A 20,103-nucleotide genomic window follows, 5' to 3' on the forward strand; every position below is an offset into this window, starting at 1 on the left:
TGGCATTCTTTAAGATTAGGGACTGCATTACAGAAAACTTTTTATTGTATAATACTCTTCGTGGTGATCATATCAGTATGGCTAAAAGAGAAAACCAGAGAAAAGTAGAGGAAAGGAAGCTGGGGTGAACAGTCATATAGCAGAAGCATGCTGGGTCCCTGACTTTAGGGTGGATGGGTACACCCTATCAAATCACATCTTGTACACTAGACCTCTGGCTTTTCTCTGAATGCTTTACACACTCATTATAGGATTTTGAATTAAAATTTAAAAATGGATAAAATGCAATGCTATCAAACCTGCAATATTTTTAAAGGATCACTCTGGCTGCTCTGTGAAAAACAAATGGGAGGAACCAGACAGTTATGGTTTGAGTTGAAAACAACCGTGCTAAGATCTGAGAATAATGAAAGAGGTGATGAATAAGTTAATACTGAATACGTTTTGAGGAGTAAGCCAAGAGACATATTAGAGTTTCTGTTGACTGTTAGAATGAAGAAAAGACAAGTTCTAAGTGAACCACCAAAAATATTTAAGAGACTGGTTGCTTTGTTAGCTTGTCACATTATAGTTCTTTATTTGGTATTTATGCATTTCGAAATTGAGAGGAATGAAGTTTGAGGAGTTCTTTTTGTTAGCATTTATTGTACTACAATATTTCTGAGGCCAGAGTTCTAGTACAGTGGGGTAGAGCGCTTACCTTGCATACTGCCAACTTGGGTTCAACCCTAGAACCCCATCTGAGCACTGCTCATATGTCAATTAAGGCAAAAAATTGGCAATTTACCATTTGAGGCATCTACTGACATGGCTGGAGTGGAGCAATAGCACAGCGGGTAGGGTGTTTGCCTTGCACATGGCTGACCAGGGTGGGATTCCTTCTTCCCTCTGGGAGAGCCCAGCAAGATACTGAGAGTATCCCACCCACACGGCAGAGCGTGGCAAGCTACCCGTGGCGTATTCAATATGCCAAAAACAGTAACAAGTCTCACAATGGAGATGTTACTGGTGCCTGCTCGAGCAAATCGATGAACAATGGGAGGACAGTGCTACAGTGCTATCATACCCTTAAACAGATGATTCTTTAATGATCAGGGGACCAAGTTAATGATTCTTTTCCCATGCTGTAAATAATACTATGAAAATGTTACAACTGTAATCCTACCACAGCATTTTAAATCTGCAAAAGTAGCATCTTTAAAACTACTAAGAAGGCTTCCCTCTGCCGAGATGTGACCTGAGCGGCCGCACGTGTGTGGCCTCTCCGTTGCTGAATGACCATGATCCCGGAGGCCACTGATCTACTTTTGGCACCAGCAGCTTCTTGCAGAAATGTCTCTAGACTGTGAACTAAGCCATGGCCCCATGCTGCACCAGGAGGGGAAAGGATTTTCTCTCTTGGCTTTTCCTTTGGGGAGGGGAGGGGTGGCGACCACCATCTTATAAGGACCACTAAAGAGAGGTACGAGCTTGCAATGATGCAATTTCTGGCAGAAATTTCCCTGGACTTAGTTACTGAAATACTAAAATACAGAAATCCAAGACCTCATATCTCTTCTCAGCAATGGAAAACAAATTGTCAAATGCTTCTTTTTCAGCAGGTCTGATTTTTTTTCAGAAACTCCAAACAGTAATAGTGAGATTTTTTTGTTGAAATATTGAATGTAATCAAAGAAAAGTGAAAATTATCAGCTACACAGGCAGGGAGGGTGGGGGTGGGATGGGAGGTATACTGGGTTCTTGGTGGTGGAACATGTGCACTGGTGAAGGGATGGGTGTTCGATCATTGTATAACTGAGACTTAAGCCTGAATGCTTTGTAACTTTCCACATGGTAATTCAATTAAAAAAAAAAAGGAAAAAAAGAAAAAAAACTACTAAGAAGAAAATATATATTGAAATGTACTGATGAATAATAGTCCATTATATAAACTATGTTAAAGTAGTCTTAATGCCATGTTATTTTTTTCTATTCTTGGAAAATTTTATGAAAAATATTAAAAATGCTCAAAAAGCATTTCCTTAAGTATTTATAGTGGAAGTCAATAAAGCAATGTGAAACAATTAGAATACAAAAAAAATTGTATTAGGATTATCACATTAAACAAAACGTTAATAAGTTGCTACATCATTTAGCTGTAAAATGTTTTTCAGATTAATATAAAAATTCCTATTATTTTCAAAAATAAAATAACTCAAAGGCTACAAGCACAACCATGCAAACCAATTACATTCATTGGTCAAACAAAATGGGCTGGTTGATTTAAAACTATAATGATAGTACTACAATGGAGTATCATACCTAAAAACAGTGACAAATATTTCTATATTTCATTATGTATTAATGATCACTAGAATAACCTATTAAGTAGAGAAATGTACACAAGTTGACAGTCTATCATTTATCTACAAAGGGTAGGAACTTCCTTTAAATAATAACATAAGAACGGAGGAGGAAGAGAGTGCTCGATGTGGTAAATAAGCACCTGCTTTGCATTCGAGAGGCTCAATTCGGTCCCCAGCAAGCATGATCTCCAGAGCACTGCCAGGGAAGACTCCCAGGCACTAGCTGGAAGTAGCCCCCACAGCATGGCTGGGGGACCCAAAAAATAAATAATAAAAGAGTAATTTTTAAAACAAATGGTCTGACTCAAGAGATAAAGCATATACAGCGCATATTAAATCTCCCAGTTCAATCCTCAGCCCCATATGGGCCCTGAGTACCCATCCCCCTCACCTGCCCTCCCCACCCTGAACTGGCACTGGGAGGGAAAAAGAGGGTAGGAGCAAGACTTAGCATTAGAACAAGGTATTCGTTTCTGCTTTGGGCAGTGCTTGGGGAATCACACGGCGTTGGGATGGAACTTCATCAAGCATTCATCTCATCCCTTCGAGCTATCTCCCAGTCCCCAAATCTTGTGTTTTACATAAATTATAAAACACAGCAGCCAGGTTGCTTGCCTGGTATATTTGCCTCCCCACCCCAAAGAATGTATTTTTTTTCCCCTATAAAATGTGTACCAAAGATAGATACAGTAAATAAAGACAGACTTACTCTAATGAAAACGACAACAAAACAAAACAAAAAGCAAAAAAAAAAAAAAAAACCTACAAACCCCAGAACTCTTCAATCAAATCTATGCAAGAAAAACTGATCTGTAGTATTACTGTCTTTTCAAGCTCAGAAGCCTGAATTTTAAAAAGAAAAGAAGTAAATCAGTTTTTCATTTTCCTAAAGATAATGATATTGAGTACTTCTAATGTGTTCCATGCTACATTTGATATATCCAGTTAATGCCAACAAAAAACTAGAAAGTATAATTCTTATTCTCCAACTGGGAAAACTGAAGCTCATACAAGTTAAGGAATGTGCCTAGATTCATATCCCTAAAGAGTAGTTGAGGACATATCATAATCCACACCGATCCACTCTGGAGTCTGAATATTGAATACTTAAGGAGAGCTAGGATGCACTTTAGCTACTTTTTCTATGAAGAAAAGATCCCAAACCATTTTGGACATAAAAAGAAGAAAGAAATAAGGAACTTGGCAACTCTAATTATAAACTCAATAACCACTGTTTTTTTGCAATGGAAAAAATACTTCTGCATTTTACTAAAAAATTAAGGCCTAAGAAGAGAAAACAAATCACCAAAATTCGGATCTGGATATGGCTCAGGCACACACACAGTCTCTCTTTTCAACAATATACCATGCAATAAGTGCTAACTCTGGATACAAACCTAAAGGGACTCCAACCTGATTTCATCTCCGCATCTACAATACTCCCCCCCTTCCTCTCAACATTGCTGCATGTTATCTGCAATATACATGTGTGTGTGTGCTGGGGGAGTTAAATGTATGGAAAAATTAACTATTAAGGTTTACTAAGAGTGACAAAGAACATAGCATATTTAGCATATAGTGACACAGATATATACATATCACAAAACATAAGTTTTAGTATCAATATTCAATCAATATCAATAGTATGATTTATCTGAGCAATTATACAACAAAACTACATTGCATAGATAGTAAAAATCATGAAAAAATATTTTGCAAAATATCTAAACTTCATTAAGTCTTTATTTTTCACTGGATATTCTAAAAGAGTTTTAGAAACAGCTTTCACAAAAATGAAGCAAGCACAAAGATACTGACTAATTGGAGAACTAACATCTTTATATGGGGAGAAAGGGACATATACACTGCTGGTGGGAATTTTGACTCGTCCAGCCTTTCTGCACATTCATTAAAAAAAAAAAAAACCTACAAATTGAGCTTCCATTTGACCCAGCAATTCCAACTTCTTGGAATATACCCTAAGGACCAAAAAACAAAATGGAGAGAAGACATTAGCACCCTATGTTCTTTGCAACACTATCCATAATAGCCAAGGTCTGGAAACAACCCTAGAATCCAAAAATAGATGACATTTCTTGGAAGCTTCTTGCAAAGAAACTATGGTATATATACAATGGAATATTACTTTCTATAAGAAAGATGAAACTACTCAATTTGTCGCCACGTGGATAGATCTGGAGAGCATCATGCTAAGTGCTGAGTCAGAGGGAGAGAGAGACTGATGCAGTATCATCTCTTCCGTAAGTCAGATGTAAGGAAATATAATGGTGGAATAATGAATGCCCAAAGACACTCGAATCAGGGAACATGAACTGGTCATGTTTCAGAAGGGGCAGCAAATATGGTGAAGAGAAGTGTTCACCCTGGAGGAGGTGGTACTGAAAGATGGTAAATTAGTATGCATGAAACTCTATCAAGTAACAGAACTATAAACCATAGTATGAAACATTAGAAGGTGCCTCAAAAAAAAAAAAAAACAACTCTCAGATTGGTGGTGGGAGGCAAACAGGGTTCTTGGGTTGCCTATGGGTAGAGAAAAGTAGACAATGGTGAAGGGACTGGCGTTAAAACATTGTATAGGGGCTGGAGCGATAGCACAGCGGGTAGGGCATTTGCCTTGCACAAGGCCGATTCGGTTTGATTCCCAGCATTCCATATGGTCACCACCAGGAGTAATTCTTGAGTGCATGATCCAGGAATAACCCCTGTGCATAGCTAGGTGTGACCCAAAAAGCAAAAACAAACAAACAAACAAACAAAAAACCAAACAAGAACCCCACCAAAACCCAACCCATTGTGTATCTGAAACTCAATCATGATTAACATTGTAATTTCATGGGTATCAAATCAAATAAAAATTAAAAAAAAACAACAACAAAGGAACACCCATTAAACCACATACACAAAAGTATTCTTTAATTTCTCCCTGGCAATTCATAACTCTAAAGACTAAATATTAACTTTGAATCACTTGACAATGCTCTCAAGAACAAGATGTATTCAAAGGAAAGAGATGCAGAATTATTTACATCAATATAAAGTATGAACAGCCAAAAGTTGTCGATAACAGAAGAGACTCAAATGTTTTCAAATGTTTGGATTTCCAAGAACTTATTCTCTTTTTTTGAAAAAATAACCTTCATGAATAAAGGTAGTATATGACTATTCATTTTAAATAATAATTTCTACAAAATATCTGGTATCAATAAAAGCACTTAAATCAAAGTAAATACAGAACTGACTTACTCTGCAATATCAAGATATCCACAGGAAGCAGCTGCATGCAGAGGTATCCAGCCTTCATTATCAGGCTGATTAATATTTGCTCCATTTTCTACCAGAAACTTCACCATATCAACATTGTCATCAATACAAGCCTAAAATCAAACACAAATGCAAAAAAAAAAAATTAACCAACATTCCCAAAAGAACAAACTTTCTTATTTTACAGTTATTATTAACATTACTATTCCTTGTAAATCATTCTTAATTGTGTTGACATAAAATGGAACAATGATACTAGTTACATTTTAAGGTTGCTTAGAAGATACATATGGGGACTGGAGAGAGATCTCTATAGGCTGGCACATGTTTTGCGTTCAGGAGATCTGGGTTCAACCCCCACACCACATGATCCCCTAAGCACTACTAGGTGTGGCCCCAAACCAAAGCCAAACTAAACACATATAAGACTAGACTACTGTGTATGACTAGATTTTTTCACACCAACTCCAGAAGGAAAGCAATAAGATATTAACATGAAAATAAGTATGGCAATTTAGAATCAATAATATCATCTATAGTGTGGTTTCCAAAATGTGATCCATTGAGCATAGAGCAGGAAATACATCAAAAAGTTGACAAGGTCAAGACTATTTTCAAACTAACAACATACTAATTTCCTCTTTTCACTGTGTTGACATGAGTACTTGAGGTATAAACCACCTGTGGTAAAACTGGTTAAACCTTAGCACAAATCAGGGCAGCAACAAAAATACTGTTAGTCATTATTATTCATCACTACACATTCGAGATTTTTTTAAAGCTGTTTTTACTTATGTCTTTGACATAAGTAAAAATACAATCCACAGAACAATACCTCTTAGGGTCTTTCTATAATTTTTAAGAGTATAAAGATGTCCTAAGAAAATGTGTGAGAATCATATCCTAAAGAAAATAAGGTAACTTTTATCAACAGTTATTCTGTGTGCTTTATTTTACTGATTTACATTATCCTCATAAAACACATTATAAGAACAAGAATTCTGCTATATCCTAAACAGAGAAAAATGCTATCGCTGAGATTCTAGCACAGATAGTCCGATTCCAAGAGGTTCTTTTTACATGTAAAACTGTTTCCCAGTATGTTGGGATTTTATCAATGTATTTCTTCCCTCCCCCTGCCCCCCATTTTTTTTCCAGGCCTCTGCAATAGGATATCATGCAAGGTTGGCATTTAAGATGTGCTGGGCAAGTTAAACTAATTCTTCTATCTTGGAAGCAAAAGAAGATGCTTTTAGTAGTATTTTCTTGGATTAGGAGTCAGGGAGAGGTAAGAAAACTGGACCAGAGTGATAGTACCTCAGACAAGGATGCTCTCCTTGCTAGCAGTGACAGTTTCGATCCCGGGAACCCCAAATGGTCGAGTAATCCCTGAGTGCAGAGCTATAATCCCTGAGTATAGGTTTCATTACCACTGAGCACTACCAATTCTACACCCCAATTCCCAAAAGACAAAACCATCGTCCAGAAAAGCATTAAGGACAAAGTACACCCAAAATATTAAAGACTAACAAGGAATGTTTGGGTTCTAAGGTGCAGTTCTGGTTCTGCTAAAAATTTGTAGCTATGGAAAACCAATTTAATCTTTAGGGGCTTTAATGTTGTTATTCTTCAAGTAGAGGGAAGAAATTAGTAACAATTCCCTATTATGTTATTATGTTTAATTAACATTCTTAAGCATCTATGATCCTCAGTCTTACAACTTGGAATAAGTTATAAGAACCAAATGGACCCAAAGTGTCCACTGTCAACAACAGTACTTTATATTGAACCTTACAGAAATGAATATATAAATAACATATTCTAAGTTAATTTATGGGCTTTAATATACAATCTTGGGGGAAAAACTCCAGCTGTTTAATGTTAACTATAGGCGATATTCAGAACCACAAGCTGTCTAATAACAAAAAAAGACAGTATGGAAACTGCTACGTTAGACAATAATGACTGGGGCTTATAGCTCAGTAGTAAAGTTCATATGTTGTATGTTGAAGTCCTGGGTTCAATTTCTGGCACCTCATTATTTCCCCTTCATCCCATCAAACAAACAAAATATAAGAAAGTAAAATATAAAGTATTTTTGAGTGGGCGGGGCGGGAAAAAATATTTTTGAGCTAGGTACTAATGAAGCAGCTCTGAAATATCAGACTGATTTATAAGATAATCATTATTATGCCTCAAGACTATATTATATTCAACTCTCCTTTTCTCAATCTTTATATTGCTACAAGTCCCAAAACAATGTTCTGATTTTTATCGTCAATATAAATGTATCTATTATTTTTAAAAAATGAAGACTGCTGTTAAGTCAATACGAAATAATTCTTTATAAAAGGATATGGGGAAAATGTTCATAGTATTTTCAAAAGACTACAAAAACAACTTTCCCTGGTCTGAAGTCAATTTTAATAAAATACATGTTTTATATACATAAACATATACACAGACTCAAAGAATATATACTGAAGATTAATAGCAACATTTGTGCCCACACAGTTATTGATAAAGGATAAAATAATTTGAGTGCAGAAATTCCTCAAATCAATTTCCTCTTCCTTGAAACAATTCTACATGACACTTAGGAAAACTCAGTTCTGTTTAACTGATGGAACAGAAATTTGCAGACACACTAGAGAAACAGTCTGTACCCTAAACACTGAGTGTGAAAAGATGTCAGTACACTTTAATAGAAAGGTGACTGCCAACCTAAGATGTGTTCTTTTGTAAAAGAAAACTTAACTTGGACATAAAGGAAGGACTATGGGTAGGTTTTTGATCAGAAAAATAAAGCTCCAACCAAAACCCTAATACTAAAAGAAAATTAATATCATGGTCTTGCAGAAAGATTTGCAGATCAAAAAGCATTTGTAACCTTAAGAGGTCATCATGTTCACTTATGTCAAACAAGTTCAACATTATATATTTTTGTCTTTCTATTATCTTATCATATAAAGCAGACAAGAATCTATATATGCAAACAAACATGCATTCTCATTACTAATCATATATTCAAAATGATAAAATTGTGGAACGGTAAGTTTAAGCCAGATTATGTAACATGTTAAACCACTGAAAATTCATTTAAATTAAGAAAAAAGGACTCATTTTAATACAGACAAAATAAAGGAAACAATGCCTGAACTGGGTCGTGTCGGATATAATGCAAGTATTTATAGAATAAATTAGATACGTGAAACACTCTGTAAAAAACTATCTCCAACTGAGGAAATGATTCAAAGGGTTGAAAATAAATGGTTTTGCAAGCAAAAAGCCCTGGTTCATTCACTGACCATTGCTAGAAAGCAATTCCTAAGCCCTAAGTCAGGGGTCCCTGAGTCCCCCCGACCCCACCAGATATAGCCCAAAATTCAAAACCAAAATCAAACAAAGTGCCAAACTTATCTATGAGAAAAAACAAAACAATAAAATTTCCAAGGGAGGAAAATAAACCTAATAAATAAACACTGCTTAAACATTCATATTTTACCCAATAGTCAACCTTTAAAACACATTATTATTACAATGCTATTTCCTGTACTGTCAAAGAGCTACAAAGTAATAAGCAAAACCTAGAATTTTTTTAGAATCAACATTTTAATTTGGGGTTTGGTTACATTTTTCCTGATGTTTAGAATCTTAAATGGAAACTAGGACTGACCATATTCTCTCACACCAGGGATTTACTGTCTGCTCCCCATGTTTAATGCACTGAATCACAACCATTTTGGTAGGTATAAAGACCAATACTAAAGAATATATTCTTTGTATCCTCATGGATAGAATGTGGCTTATAGTAGACATATGATAAATGTAGAATGACTAAAAAGAAAATGCTAGCTAACTAATGAGCAGCATTTATGATTTCATCTGTGTACAGAAAACTATGAGGCAGGCTGCCTTATTGTTTCAAGTGTTTCAGTTATTTTCTCCCAAGCAGCCTATATGGTTCTTTAAAAATAGAAACTACCTTTTAACACAACATCCAACAGGGCTACTGTAATAAATGTCAGTTAGATTGAAACTGTCATGTATAGCAGCTCTCTGAATGCCTATAATCTAAATAGAAGGGTAAGATTAACAGATTAAAAAAGAGAAAAATATTAAACAACTTAGAAGCAGTACAGTATTAAAAAGTCAGTATATAGAGATTAAAGAAATCTTTTTGGGGAAGTAATTATTGTCAGGTTAATTACTAAGTTTTACAAATAGATATCTTTTTCAAGCTTAATTACCTTATGACAGCACACAATGAGTCAGGGGAGCTAATTAAATATATACATATACACATATGCACATGTTTTATACATACAAAATAAACACACATATATATGCACACTAATAAAATGTTTCAGTATGAGAAATAAGAGTACTATTTTGTTCAATGAAAAACAAGAGGCAGGGCAAAAGAGATAGTATAGTGGGTAAAATACTTGCCTTGCATATGGCTGACCTGGGTTCATCCCCAACACCACACACTGTCCCCTGAGTTGTGCCAGGACTGACCCCTGAGCACAGCAGGGTGTGGCCCCCCAAAGGGGGGGAAAAATTTGACCAAAAAATTTTCATAATGTCACAACTGTGATACTTATATGCCCAATTATGAGTCTGAAAGAAAGTCATTGGATTATTTTCCCAAGACTTTTCCATTTTGAGGATGTAGAGTTCTTAAACATTTTCCAAAATGACAACAAAAATTTACTTGTTGGCGATTTTTTAATAAATTTTATCAGTAAACAGCAAATTATGTGGCAAATGAAGCAGAAACTCTTCATTAACTCTTAAATTTAGTTATTTTCACTACTTTTGGAGGTTTTGGGCCACACCCAGTTGTGTTCAGGGATCACTCCTGATGAGCTCAGGTGGGCATCTTATGGTGTCAAGAATGGAACACACTTTGGCCACATACAAGGCAAGCTCCTACCCACAGTACTATTACTTGGCCCAACTAAATATTTAGTAAATGAATACTATAGCTATGCATTCTGCTGGCTGCTAGAACTACACTGGTGAAGGATTTGATGTCTGTATTTGTAGAACTTGCAGTACTGCAGTCAAAAGTGACAACTGAACATAATAATAATTAAAGTATGACCCAAATGCTAGGGACTTATTATCTACAGTACTCTATCTAGATTTAGGACAGAAAAAGAATAAAAAACAAGATAGTACCCAGGAATTTCCACCTTAAAGTTCCTCATCTACTTTGTAAACTGGACTGGAAAAAAACTGATATGGGGGCTGGAGCGATAGCACAGCGGGTAGGGCGTTTGCCTTGCACGCGGCCAACCCGGGTTCGATTCCCAGCATCCCATATGGTCCCCTGAGCACCGCCAGGAGTCATTCCTGAGTGCAGAGCCAGGAGTAACACCTGTGTATCGCCAGGTGTGACCCAGAAAGAAAAAAAAAAAAAACCTGATACAATAACGATAACTGAAGCAGGACTATATAAGCCCTGAGCTCAAAAATCAAAAAATGAAATAAACTAAAACATGAAAATTTAATTTCCAATGTACTGAATTAGTGGATGAAGGAGCTTGTTGACAGGTTCTGCAATAAAAATATTTAAGCCAGTGGTTCCTAAATGGAATTGTTTTGAAGAAGTTTTTTTTTTCAGAATTTTATAGCAACACTTTGGGAAATGAGTCTTTTGGTGAAGCTAGTGAAATAAAAAGTCAAAGGCTCACCAAGAATAAGTAAAATTTAATTGAAAAATCCTACATCAAACCTCTATTAATAAAAATTTTAGGAAGAAAGACAAAATAGAGGAGATTTAATGTAAGCATGAAAAAATCCCAGTGAAGAATGTAACATCATTGTGGGAGAAAGACAACCTGACAAATCAAAGAAAATGCTCTACATTTTGGTACTTTATTTTTATCTGTTCTGGGGTTTTGGAAACGACAACTGGTAGTTCTCAGGGTCTATTGCTAGTTGGGTTCAGGAGTAACCGAGGATAGTGCGTAGGGGTCAGTATGTGTTGCGGGGCACTGTAATGAAGCAGAATGCACTGCATGCAAGGCAAATGTCCTATTTCCTGTATTTTTTCTCCAGTCCTGAAACTCAATGAAATCAAAAGTAAATACATACAGATAAAATTACAAAGAACACAACCTCTCTAGTCTCAAATTTTCCCTACTCTAATATATATGAGTTATTTAAGTACAGCTTTTCTGAAACCTTAAGACAATGTTACAGTTACAATTTAAGTACAGCTCAATTGAAGAAAAGAAGAAGGGTTTGGAAAAAGAAAAGTAAATTTTTATGTGATTTTACAACATGAATGTGGAAGAGAAAAAAAGTAACAGTATGGACAATTTACAATTTTGAAAAGATCCCTGCTTCTTTTTCAAAAAGGAACAAATGTGACTAACAGAGGGTGAAAACCTGATAACTTTTCTACTAAGTGTTTCTATGTTGGCAAAAAATATCAAGGCTGGGGCTGGGGCACTAGTACAGCAGTAGGGTGTTGGCCTTGCATTCAGTCAACCCAAGTTCAATCCCCGGCATCCCATATGGTCTCCCAAGCACTGCCAGGAGTAATTTCTGAGTGCAGAACCAGAAGTAACCTCTGAGCATCACTGGGTGTCACCCATAAAGCAAAAACAAACCAAACAAAAACCAAAAAACAATCCAAGGCTGAATGAGTCCTGAGGATGAAAACTAAAAAGAAACAAACAAAAAAGAAATGAAACAAAAACCATGTTTGACTATTTTAAGCATATATTTTCCATTTTAGATCACCAAGCTAGCCTGCATTTCTGGTACCACCAATGGAAAAATTAACAATGCAAGGGTTTCATACTTTCAAGTCAAAAACTATGAACTAAATGTTTAGTGCACTAAACATTCTGAGAGCAGGCGGGGGCGGGGGGGTGGCGGCGAGAGACAGAGAGACAGAGACAGACATAGAGACACAGACAGACGGGAATAGAGACAGAGAAAGAGAGAGAAAAGTCCAACCACTGAAGATATAATTGATATTACTTTTTGTTGTTTCATTTTTATTTTTTGGACCATGCCCAGTGGTTCTCAGGGACTACACCCAGTGGCATCTGCATGACCCGATGGTGTTAGGTTACAGACTGAACAGAGGCTCCTGCATGCAAAACCTAAGCTCCAGTCCTCTGAGCTATTTTCCAGCCCTTGAAGCCATGATAATTATGAATACCTTAGTATTTTGTAGGAGATAGTACACACCTAGCAGCACATGTCGTGAGGGGGTCTGAACACAGAGCTTATGCATGCAAAAGATGTGCTCCAGCCCTTTGAGCTATCTCACCAGTCCTTAAGTATTCTTTGGATAATAGAAAAGGAGAAATAACCAGTTCTTAACAAATAAGGTATACTAAATAGGAAACAATTGAAAATTAAGGAATATCCATTACAACAAAAAATTACTTGTTTGCTGCTGGAAGGTAGCCTCTCAAGTGGCAATGACCCCTCTCTCAGGACAGTGAAATTTTGTGTAAAAACTCCTTTCTCTTGGCAATAACAACAGACCTTGAGAGTCTGCCTATAAAACAGTGAAGGACCAGAGAGGTAATACAGGGAGTAAAATGCTTGATTTGACTGCAGGCATCACATATGGATTCTCCTGAGCACCAGTGGATGTGGCTCAAAAGAAGGGTTTCCCCTGCAAAACAAAATAAGTCTGCTAAGGAAAGAGGATGTAGAGCCTATGGTAGAGGGATGCCGATACTCTGGTGGGGGGTAAGGTATAGCAATCAAGTATTCCTCAAACAGTAACAGCATTGTAAACATGGTATTTTAATAAAGTCTTCCCTTGAGTGTGGGCCAAACCAAGAGATCTGCTTTACACTACATGATTTCACTTTTGAGATTACGTTGTAAGACTGTAGCTTCCATTTCAAGAGCTGGCATGCAACTCTTCCTCTCTCAAATCACTCACAACCTGGGAGAACTCAACTGCCATTTTCTAGAGGCATTCCTATTAAGATGTCCAGGAGGCAAAGATGCAAGATCTTGCCAACCTCCACCCTAAGCCTTAAGATGAGACCAAAATCCCCAGTCAATAACCTGTGGGTTAATTAACATCATATTCCCATCTTAGTCTTTGCCTCCGGTATTCCAATTACTCTTAAAAGGTTCTAAGAGTTATCTAAATTTGGACCTATCTCTTCATTTCCACAAACTAAAAACTCTTAATCATGTGTCACCCTTTATTTCTTATTAGCAAAACAATCTGAAATTATTAATTGAGAATAATAACCTGATAATGTGCCAGCACTCATTTTTCATGACTAAGAAACACAAAAAGGTCTATTTAAAAAAGAGTATCCTTGTAACTTAGAGGTATTGTAATAAAAAATATTCCTTCAAAATTTACTTCAACAGTAAGGCTATTAATAGCAGAAAATAAAGGACAGGACACTAGAGACATCATACAGGGATACTTGCCTTACATGTGGCTGACCTGGTTTGTTCTCTAGCCGTCCTATGGTGTGTCTGAATCCCACATAGCCCTTGCCAGGAATGACCCCAGAAACCAATGCAAAGTAAAATAATTCAGCTTATACACACATTCTTTGTTATTATGGAAATGGGAATATATCATCATTATCACCATCATCTCGTTGACTGTTGATTTTCTTGAGCGGTCTCAGTAACGTCTCCATTTGTCCTAGCCCTGAGATTTTAGAAGCCTCTCTTTCCTCGTCCTTCCCACACTGGAGGCTGTTTCAGGGTCAGGGGAACGAGACCCATCATTGTTACTGGTTTGGGCATATGAATATATATAATTACATAACTCATGCATTATGGGACCTGGGCCTCTTCCACTCAGATTCTGTATCTTCCAGTAGCTAGGAGGTCACACCCAGGGACTGCCCCTGGCACCGTGTAATCCCACCACCGGCCAACACCCAGAGACTTTAAAACCAAGCTCCCAGAAGACATCTTATAGTGTACTTCTCCCTCTGGGAGAACCTGGCAAGCTACCGAGTTTCCTGCCCACATGGAGAGCCTGGCAAGTTCCCCATAGCGTATTCATATGCCAAAATCAGTAACAATGATGGGTCTCATTCCCCTGACCCTCTAGTGCGGCACCATTGGAAAGGACGAGTAAAGAGAGGCTTCTAAAATCTCAGGGTTAGGACGAATGGAGATGTTACTGAGACAGCTCGAGAAATTTGATGATCAACGGGATGATGATGATGATGACGATGAATTCATGAATTTAAGAGTGGTTCCCCAACCAAGGTCAGAGCAATAGGACAATGGGTAGGTCGCCTATCTTGTGTGCAGGTGACTTGTGTTGGATCCCCAGTGTCTCATGTGGTCTCCTGAATACCTCCAGGAGTAATTCTTGAGTGTGGAGCGAGGAGTAACCCCTGAGCATAACTAGGTGTGGCCCCACTCACACCAAAAAAGAAATTTCCCCAATCTAAGAAAAGATGCTAATACTTTACATTTACAAATAATAAAGTTGACACCCTCTCAAATGTAGACTACCATCTAATTCACAAAAGAGACCAACAAGACAGAAATAAGACCTTCCCTTTCAATTTGCCTTCTGAAGAGTGACAATATGGCTCCCTTAAGAAAGAAATTTAGTTCACAAAAAAAACTAATTTCCCAAATTAGGCTTGCTACAAAACTGAAAAAAATCTTCAAAACAATAAAATTTAGGAATTACTGGATTAAATTTTTCTATTGTAGAACTCGTCAACAAGATCCTTCATCCACTAAATCATCATCATCATCATCATCATCATCATCATCATCATCATCATCATCATCATCATCATCTTCATCCTGTTGATTGTCGACTTTCTCGAGCGGTCTCAGTAACATCTCAACTAACTCAGTACACTCAAAATTAAATGCTCATGTTCTCGTTTACTTTTTGGTTTTGGGGGCCATACCTGGTGGTGCTCAGGGATTACTTCTAGCCCTGTGCTCAGGGATCACTCCTGGTGGTACCTGGGAACCACTATTTTGGGGGAGGGGGGAGGTTGGGGACATACCCAACGGTTCTCAGGAGCTATTCCTGTTCCTGTGGTAAGAATTGGCCCATGGTCTTACCTCTTACATTATACCATATGGCTCTCTAGCTACCTAAAAAAAGGTTTAACCTAAGAAACGATAAAATCATGCAATTTACTACTATGTGGATGGATCTGGAGAGCATCGTGCTGAGTGAAGTTAGAGGGAGGCAGATTGACTTAGAATGATCCCTCTCACACGAAGGATATAGTAAGGAAACAAAAAGTGCCCAAAGGAAACACAAATGAAGAATATGAGAACTGGCCTGGTCTTCAGTAGGAAACTTGACATGGAGTGAGGAGTGGGGGTGAGGGGGGAAAGGGTAGCAAACAGACCACTGCAACAATGGTGGAAGGAAGTGGTTAGCTGGGAAGATGAGGTGGTGCTGAAAACTGGTCAAGTGTAATGCATGAAACCCTATCAGGAATGGCACTGTAACTCACAGTGCCAAAAATGAAAATGTGCCTGTCACAGAGGCAGGCTTTTGGGTGGGAGTGAAAATGGAGACACTGATGGCAGGAAGTAAACACTGGTGAAGACTATGCCTAAACCCAATCATGAATAAGTTCACAATCCAGTAACTGCATAAAATAAAACACAAACTTTTAACACACACATACATAACCAGTACTAAAAAACCTACAACTTTTTTTTTTTTTTGGGGGGGGGGGCACACCCAGTGGTGCACGGCTCACTTCTGGTGGTGCTGGGAGACCACTGGGGTTCAAACAGGTTGGTCACATGCAAGGCAAGCACCTTAATTCCTATTCTACTAGTCAAAAATCATAAAAAAAAAAAAAATTATTTGGTTTGGGTGCTACTCCAGGCAGTGCTCAAGGCTTACTCCTGATTCCATGCTCAGTGATCATTCTGGGCAGGGCTCAGGGACTACATTCAGGATCAAATCCAAGTCAGCTGTGTGCAAAGCAACATCCTACCTGCTTTACTATCTTTTTGGCCCAGAATAAACTTTTAAACTCCATTAGAAAAAGAAGGTTGACAGAATTAAATTGCCAAGAAAAAGCAACCCAGTAACAAAAGTTTAGTCTTTCTGATCACAAGAATTAACTAAGGATGAGAAGAACTATTGACTTCTTTGCAAGAAAACAAAGGGTGCCAAGCCCCGAGGCACTGCTGAACCCTACAGACTGTTACTCAATTTCATCTTCTTTTAAGCAATTTAAATTACTTTTATTTATAACACCTTTTCCAATTTGTTAATTATCATGTTGCTCTATTTTCTGTAAAACAGAGTACACTTGTGGCTGACAGAGTTAAAACACAGTATTATAAATATCTGATCACAAGTACTATCTCCGAGTTCATCTTCCTCTCTTCTGATTTCACTGCACTATTAACACTCAAGGACAAGCTTCCTATTGTTACTCCTAAGAGTATAGAGAATACATTATTAGACAGTAACCAAATGTCAAATGAATGGAAGAACTTGCAAGTATAACTGCTTAATTTTCAGGACTCAGAAATAAGTTACCACACCATAAAAAATGGTATAGGAGGTAATCTTGCCTTGCACACCCCAGTTCTACCCGTAACATTGCATATGGTCCCCACAAGCACTGTGATCCTTGAGAACAGAGTCAGAAGTAAGCCCTGAGTAATGCTGGGTGTGGCCCCCAACAAATCAAACAATACAAGAAGTTGCCAATTCTTTGTCACCTGTAGGTTTGTAGCTGAGAAATTTGTCCAAGTCATATCAAATAATACAGTAGATTGAAAAAGTGACAAAACATCTGGCAATTTTCTTTTGACATCTTGCAATTTCCTTAAATTAGGGGGAGTAATATTTTCCTTCCTTTTCCTATCAAGTGCAAATAATACCAAGAATTGTAGCACCTATGATGTATTAATCTATGTTAAAGTTTTATATGTATGTACACAGACACACAGACACAGACACAGATACACAGACACAGACACACACAGAGAGAAATACTCATGATCAGTCAGAAAAAAAACCTTTAATCTCCAAAGGAGGGGAAAAAAAAGACTAGAGGGGTCCAGTCACTTTGCCTTGCATTTCACTGGCCCCAGTATGAATTCCCAACACCACATATCAGCTTACAAGCACTCCGGGGGTCTCTCATGAACTCAGAGGCAAGAAAAGCCTGTGAGCAGTGCTGGGTATGGCCCAACCTCAGTGCCCCTAAATAAAACAAAAAGCCCAAAAGATGGCCAGAACTGATCAAGACACACCCATGTTGACAAAAATTACTGTTTTAACAGTCTTTTCTGACTATCACTGTAGCTCTTGAATGCTCACTTTCACCTCTGCCAGCAGGAGTAGACAGCAGGAGACGCAAGACAGGAAAGAAATCCAAGCAAGTAAATTTCACTTTTACTTTCCATTTAAAAGATTGATTATATAATGTATATTATTCATCGTTCTATTCAAGAAACATTAGCATTCTAGCATAAAATTACTGCCACAAAAGGAATTCCTTCCACTAGTAAGACTCCCAATGAACATGAGGTTCTTATAATTTAGCTACTGTGACAATAAAAACAGCCAAGAGGATACTGAAGATGAAGTGAAAGCCAGAAGTTCATTTTTCTTTTTTTTTTTTTGTTTTGGAGAGCTGCCTTGCATTTCACTGAAAGTCTGAAAGCTAAGTCTTAAGTCTTGACCATATAAGGCTTTGGGATTCCCACAGATGCAATGCCTATGAAACTAGAATATGATGTTTCAATCTAGAAACATCAAATACATGAAACATAGATAACTCTAGGGCTTTTATTTTTTATTATGATTTTACTTAAATTCTTGCAAATAATTCAAAAGTTTTCCTGAAAAACACTGATAAAACTCACAACCCAAATGTATAAAGAAAGCCAGAGAAACAGCACAGAGGTTAAGGTGTTAGCCTATACATGATCAATTTTAACAGAGTCCCGACATCAACTATGGTCTCCTGAACTCTACCACGACAGACCCAGGCAAAAGAAAGTGCTGAGCATCACTGGATGTGGCCCACAACCCCAATTTTCAAAAAAGTGCGAGTACCTATATATTTATTCCAAGCTTTTTTTAGGGCCAGAAAGAGAATATAGTGGGTAGATCACTTGCCTTGCATTTGGTGACCTGGGTTCAATCCGCAGCACCACATCAGCCCCCATCCCCTACCCCACGTCCGGAGCCAAGAGTAAACCCAGAGCACCACTAAATTAAACCCTTAAAACAAAGCCCTTTTAAGTTGGTTGCTTTTTTGGTGTTTTGTTTTGCTTTTTGGGTCATACCCAGCGATACTCAGGGGTTATTCCTGGCTCTGCACTCAGAAATTACTCCTGGCAGTGCTTGGGTGACCATGAGATGCCTGGGATTGAACCAGGGTCAGCCGCATGCAAGGCAAATGCCCTACTCACTGTACTATCTCTCTGGCCCCCCTTTTAAGTAAGTTTTGATAAAAATCTTCCCAAAGCTTTTTTCCTTGTCATTTTAAAAAAGAAAAATAAATGTAATTTGACTTTACTGTTTTTCTTTTTAGGTGTCAATTATTAAACTCCGATTAAGCAACAATACCTAGTAGCTACTAGTTCTGGCAGCTAAATTAATACTGGAAAAAAAATCTCTTGGAGATTTTGTGTGTGTTTGGCTGTGCTGGGCTGGGGTGGGAGTGGGGGGTATATACTTCCTGGCACATCTCAGGGGACCATGCAATGCTGGGCATCCAACCCAGGCCTCCTACATGCTGCAGTCCTTTGACCAAAAATAAATAAAACTCCATGTCTTTATACAATTTTGAGATTTAATTTTTATAGTTACAGAACAACCTAAAAAAGGCACAGCAGAAGTTCATTTTATAGAAAATGTGAAAGCTAAACGGACTAGTCATGTCTAATATATATGAAAATAGTTCCTGATAGTTAATTCTTGTTAGACAAGAAAACATATCTAAATAAGATGCAGGTAAACCTAAAACTCTAGTGTTTTTCACAGTAAACTTCCTCCTTCAGGAACATCGAGGAGCGAAACCAGTTTCTGATCTGAAAGCCCCTGATGAGCACTACCACACCACTCAGACCTTTTCAATAACCAGTGAACATCTACTACAGCTTAGACAAAAAGATGAGTCATGATTGAAACACATACTCAGTGAGTATAATTTTAACTAACCAAACACTAAACAAAATCATTTAAAAAAAACATGGTATATACCACATTTTATAGGACAAGTAACAACAGCCAAGAAAGGAGACAGGCTCCTTAGGATAAACCGTATCTGAAAGGATGAAGGGAAAAGAGATTCTCCTGAAAGGGGAGGAGCAGTGTACGAAACAGGTCTTATCAAGAATTTGGCATCTGAGGCTGAGCAAGAGTCCCGGAAGAAAGGTGCTTCCTGTGCGAACGGCCCACCCTAGCTAGTAAGGTCCCCAGCACTGCAGATGGTCCCCCAAGCACTACCAGGGTTCTCTCTAGAGCAGAGCCAGGAGC

The 20,103-nt window shown here is 37.7% G+C and overlaps 1 protein-coding gene across 3 annotated transcripts in view; it reads right to left on the reverse strand.

The window, feature by feature from the left end:
- Positions 1-20,103, reverse strand: part of PPP1R12A (protein phosphatase 1 regulatory subunit 12A) — a 122,836-nt gene that overhangs the window by 79,548 nt on the left and 23,185 nt on the right. For all 3 annotated transcript variants that reach the window (XM_055118110.1, XM_055118111.1, XM_055118109.1), the window contains exon 2: positions 5,613-5,743. In XM_055118110.1, the coding sequence (XP_054974085.1) occupies positions 5,613-5,743 (131 nt within the window). The remainder of the gene's footprint in view (positions 1-5,612; positions 5,744-20,103) is intronic.

Source organism: Sorex araneus, chromosome 10, assembly GCF_027595985.1.
Source record: "Sorex araneus isolate mSorAra2 chromosome 10, mSorAra2.pri, whole genome shotgun sequence".
Lineage (NCBI taxonomy): Eukaryota > Metazoa > Chordata > Mammalia > Eulipotyphla > Soricidae > Sorex > Sorex araneus.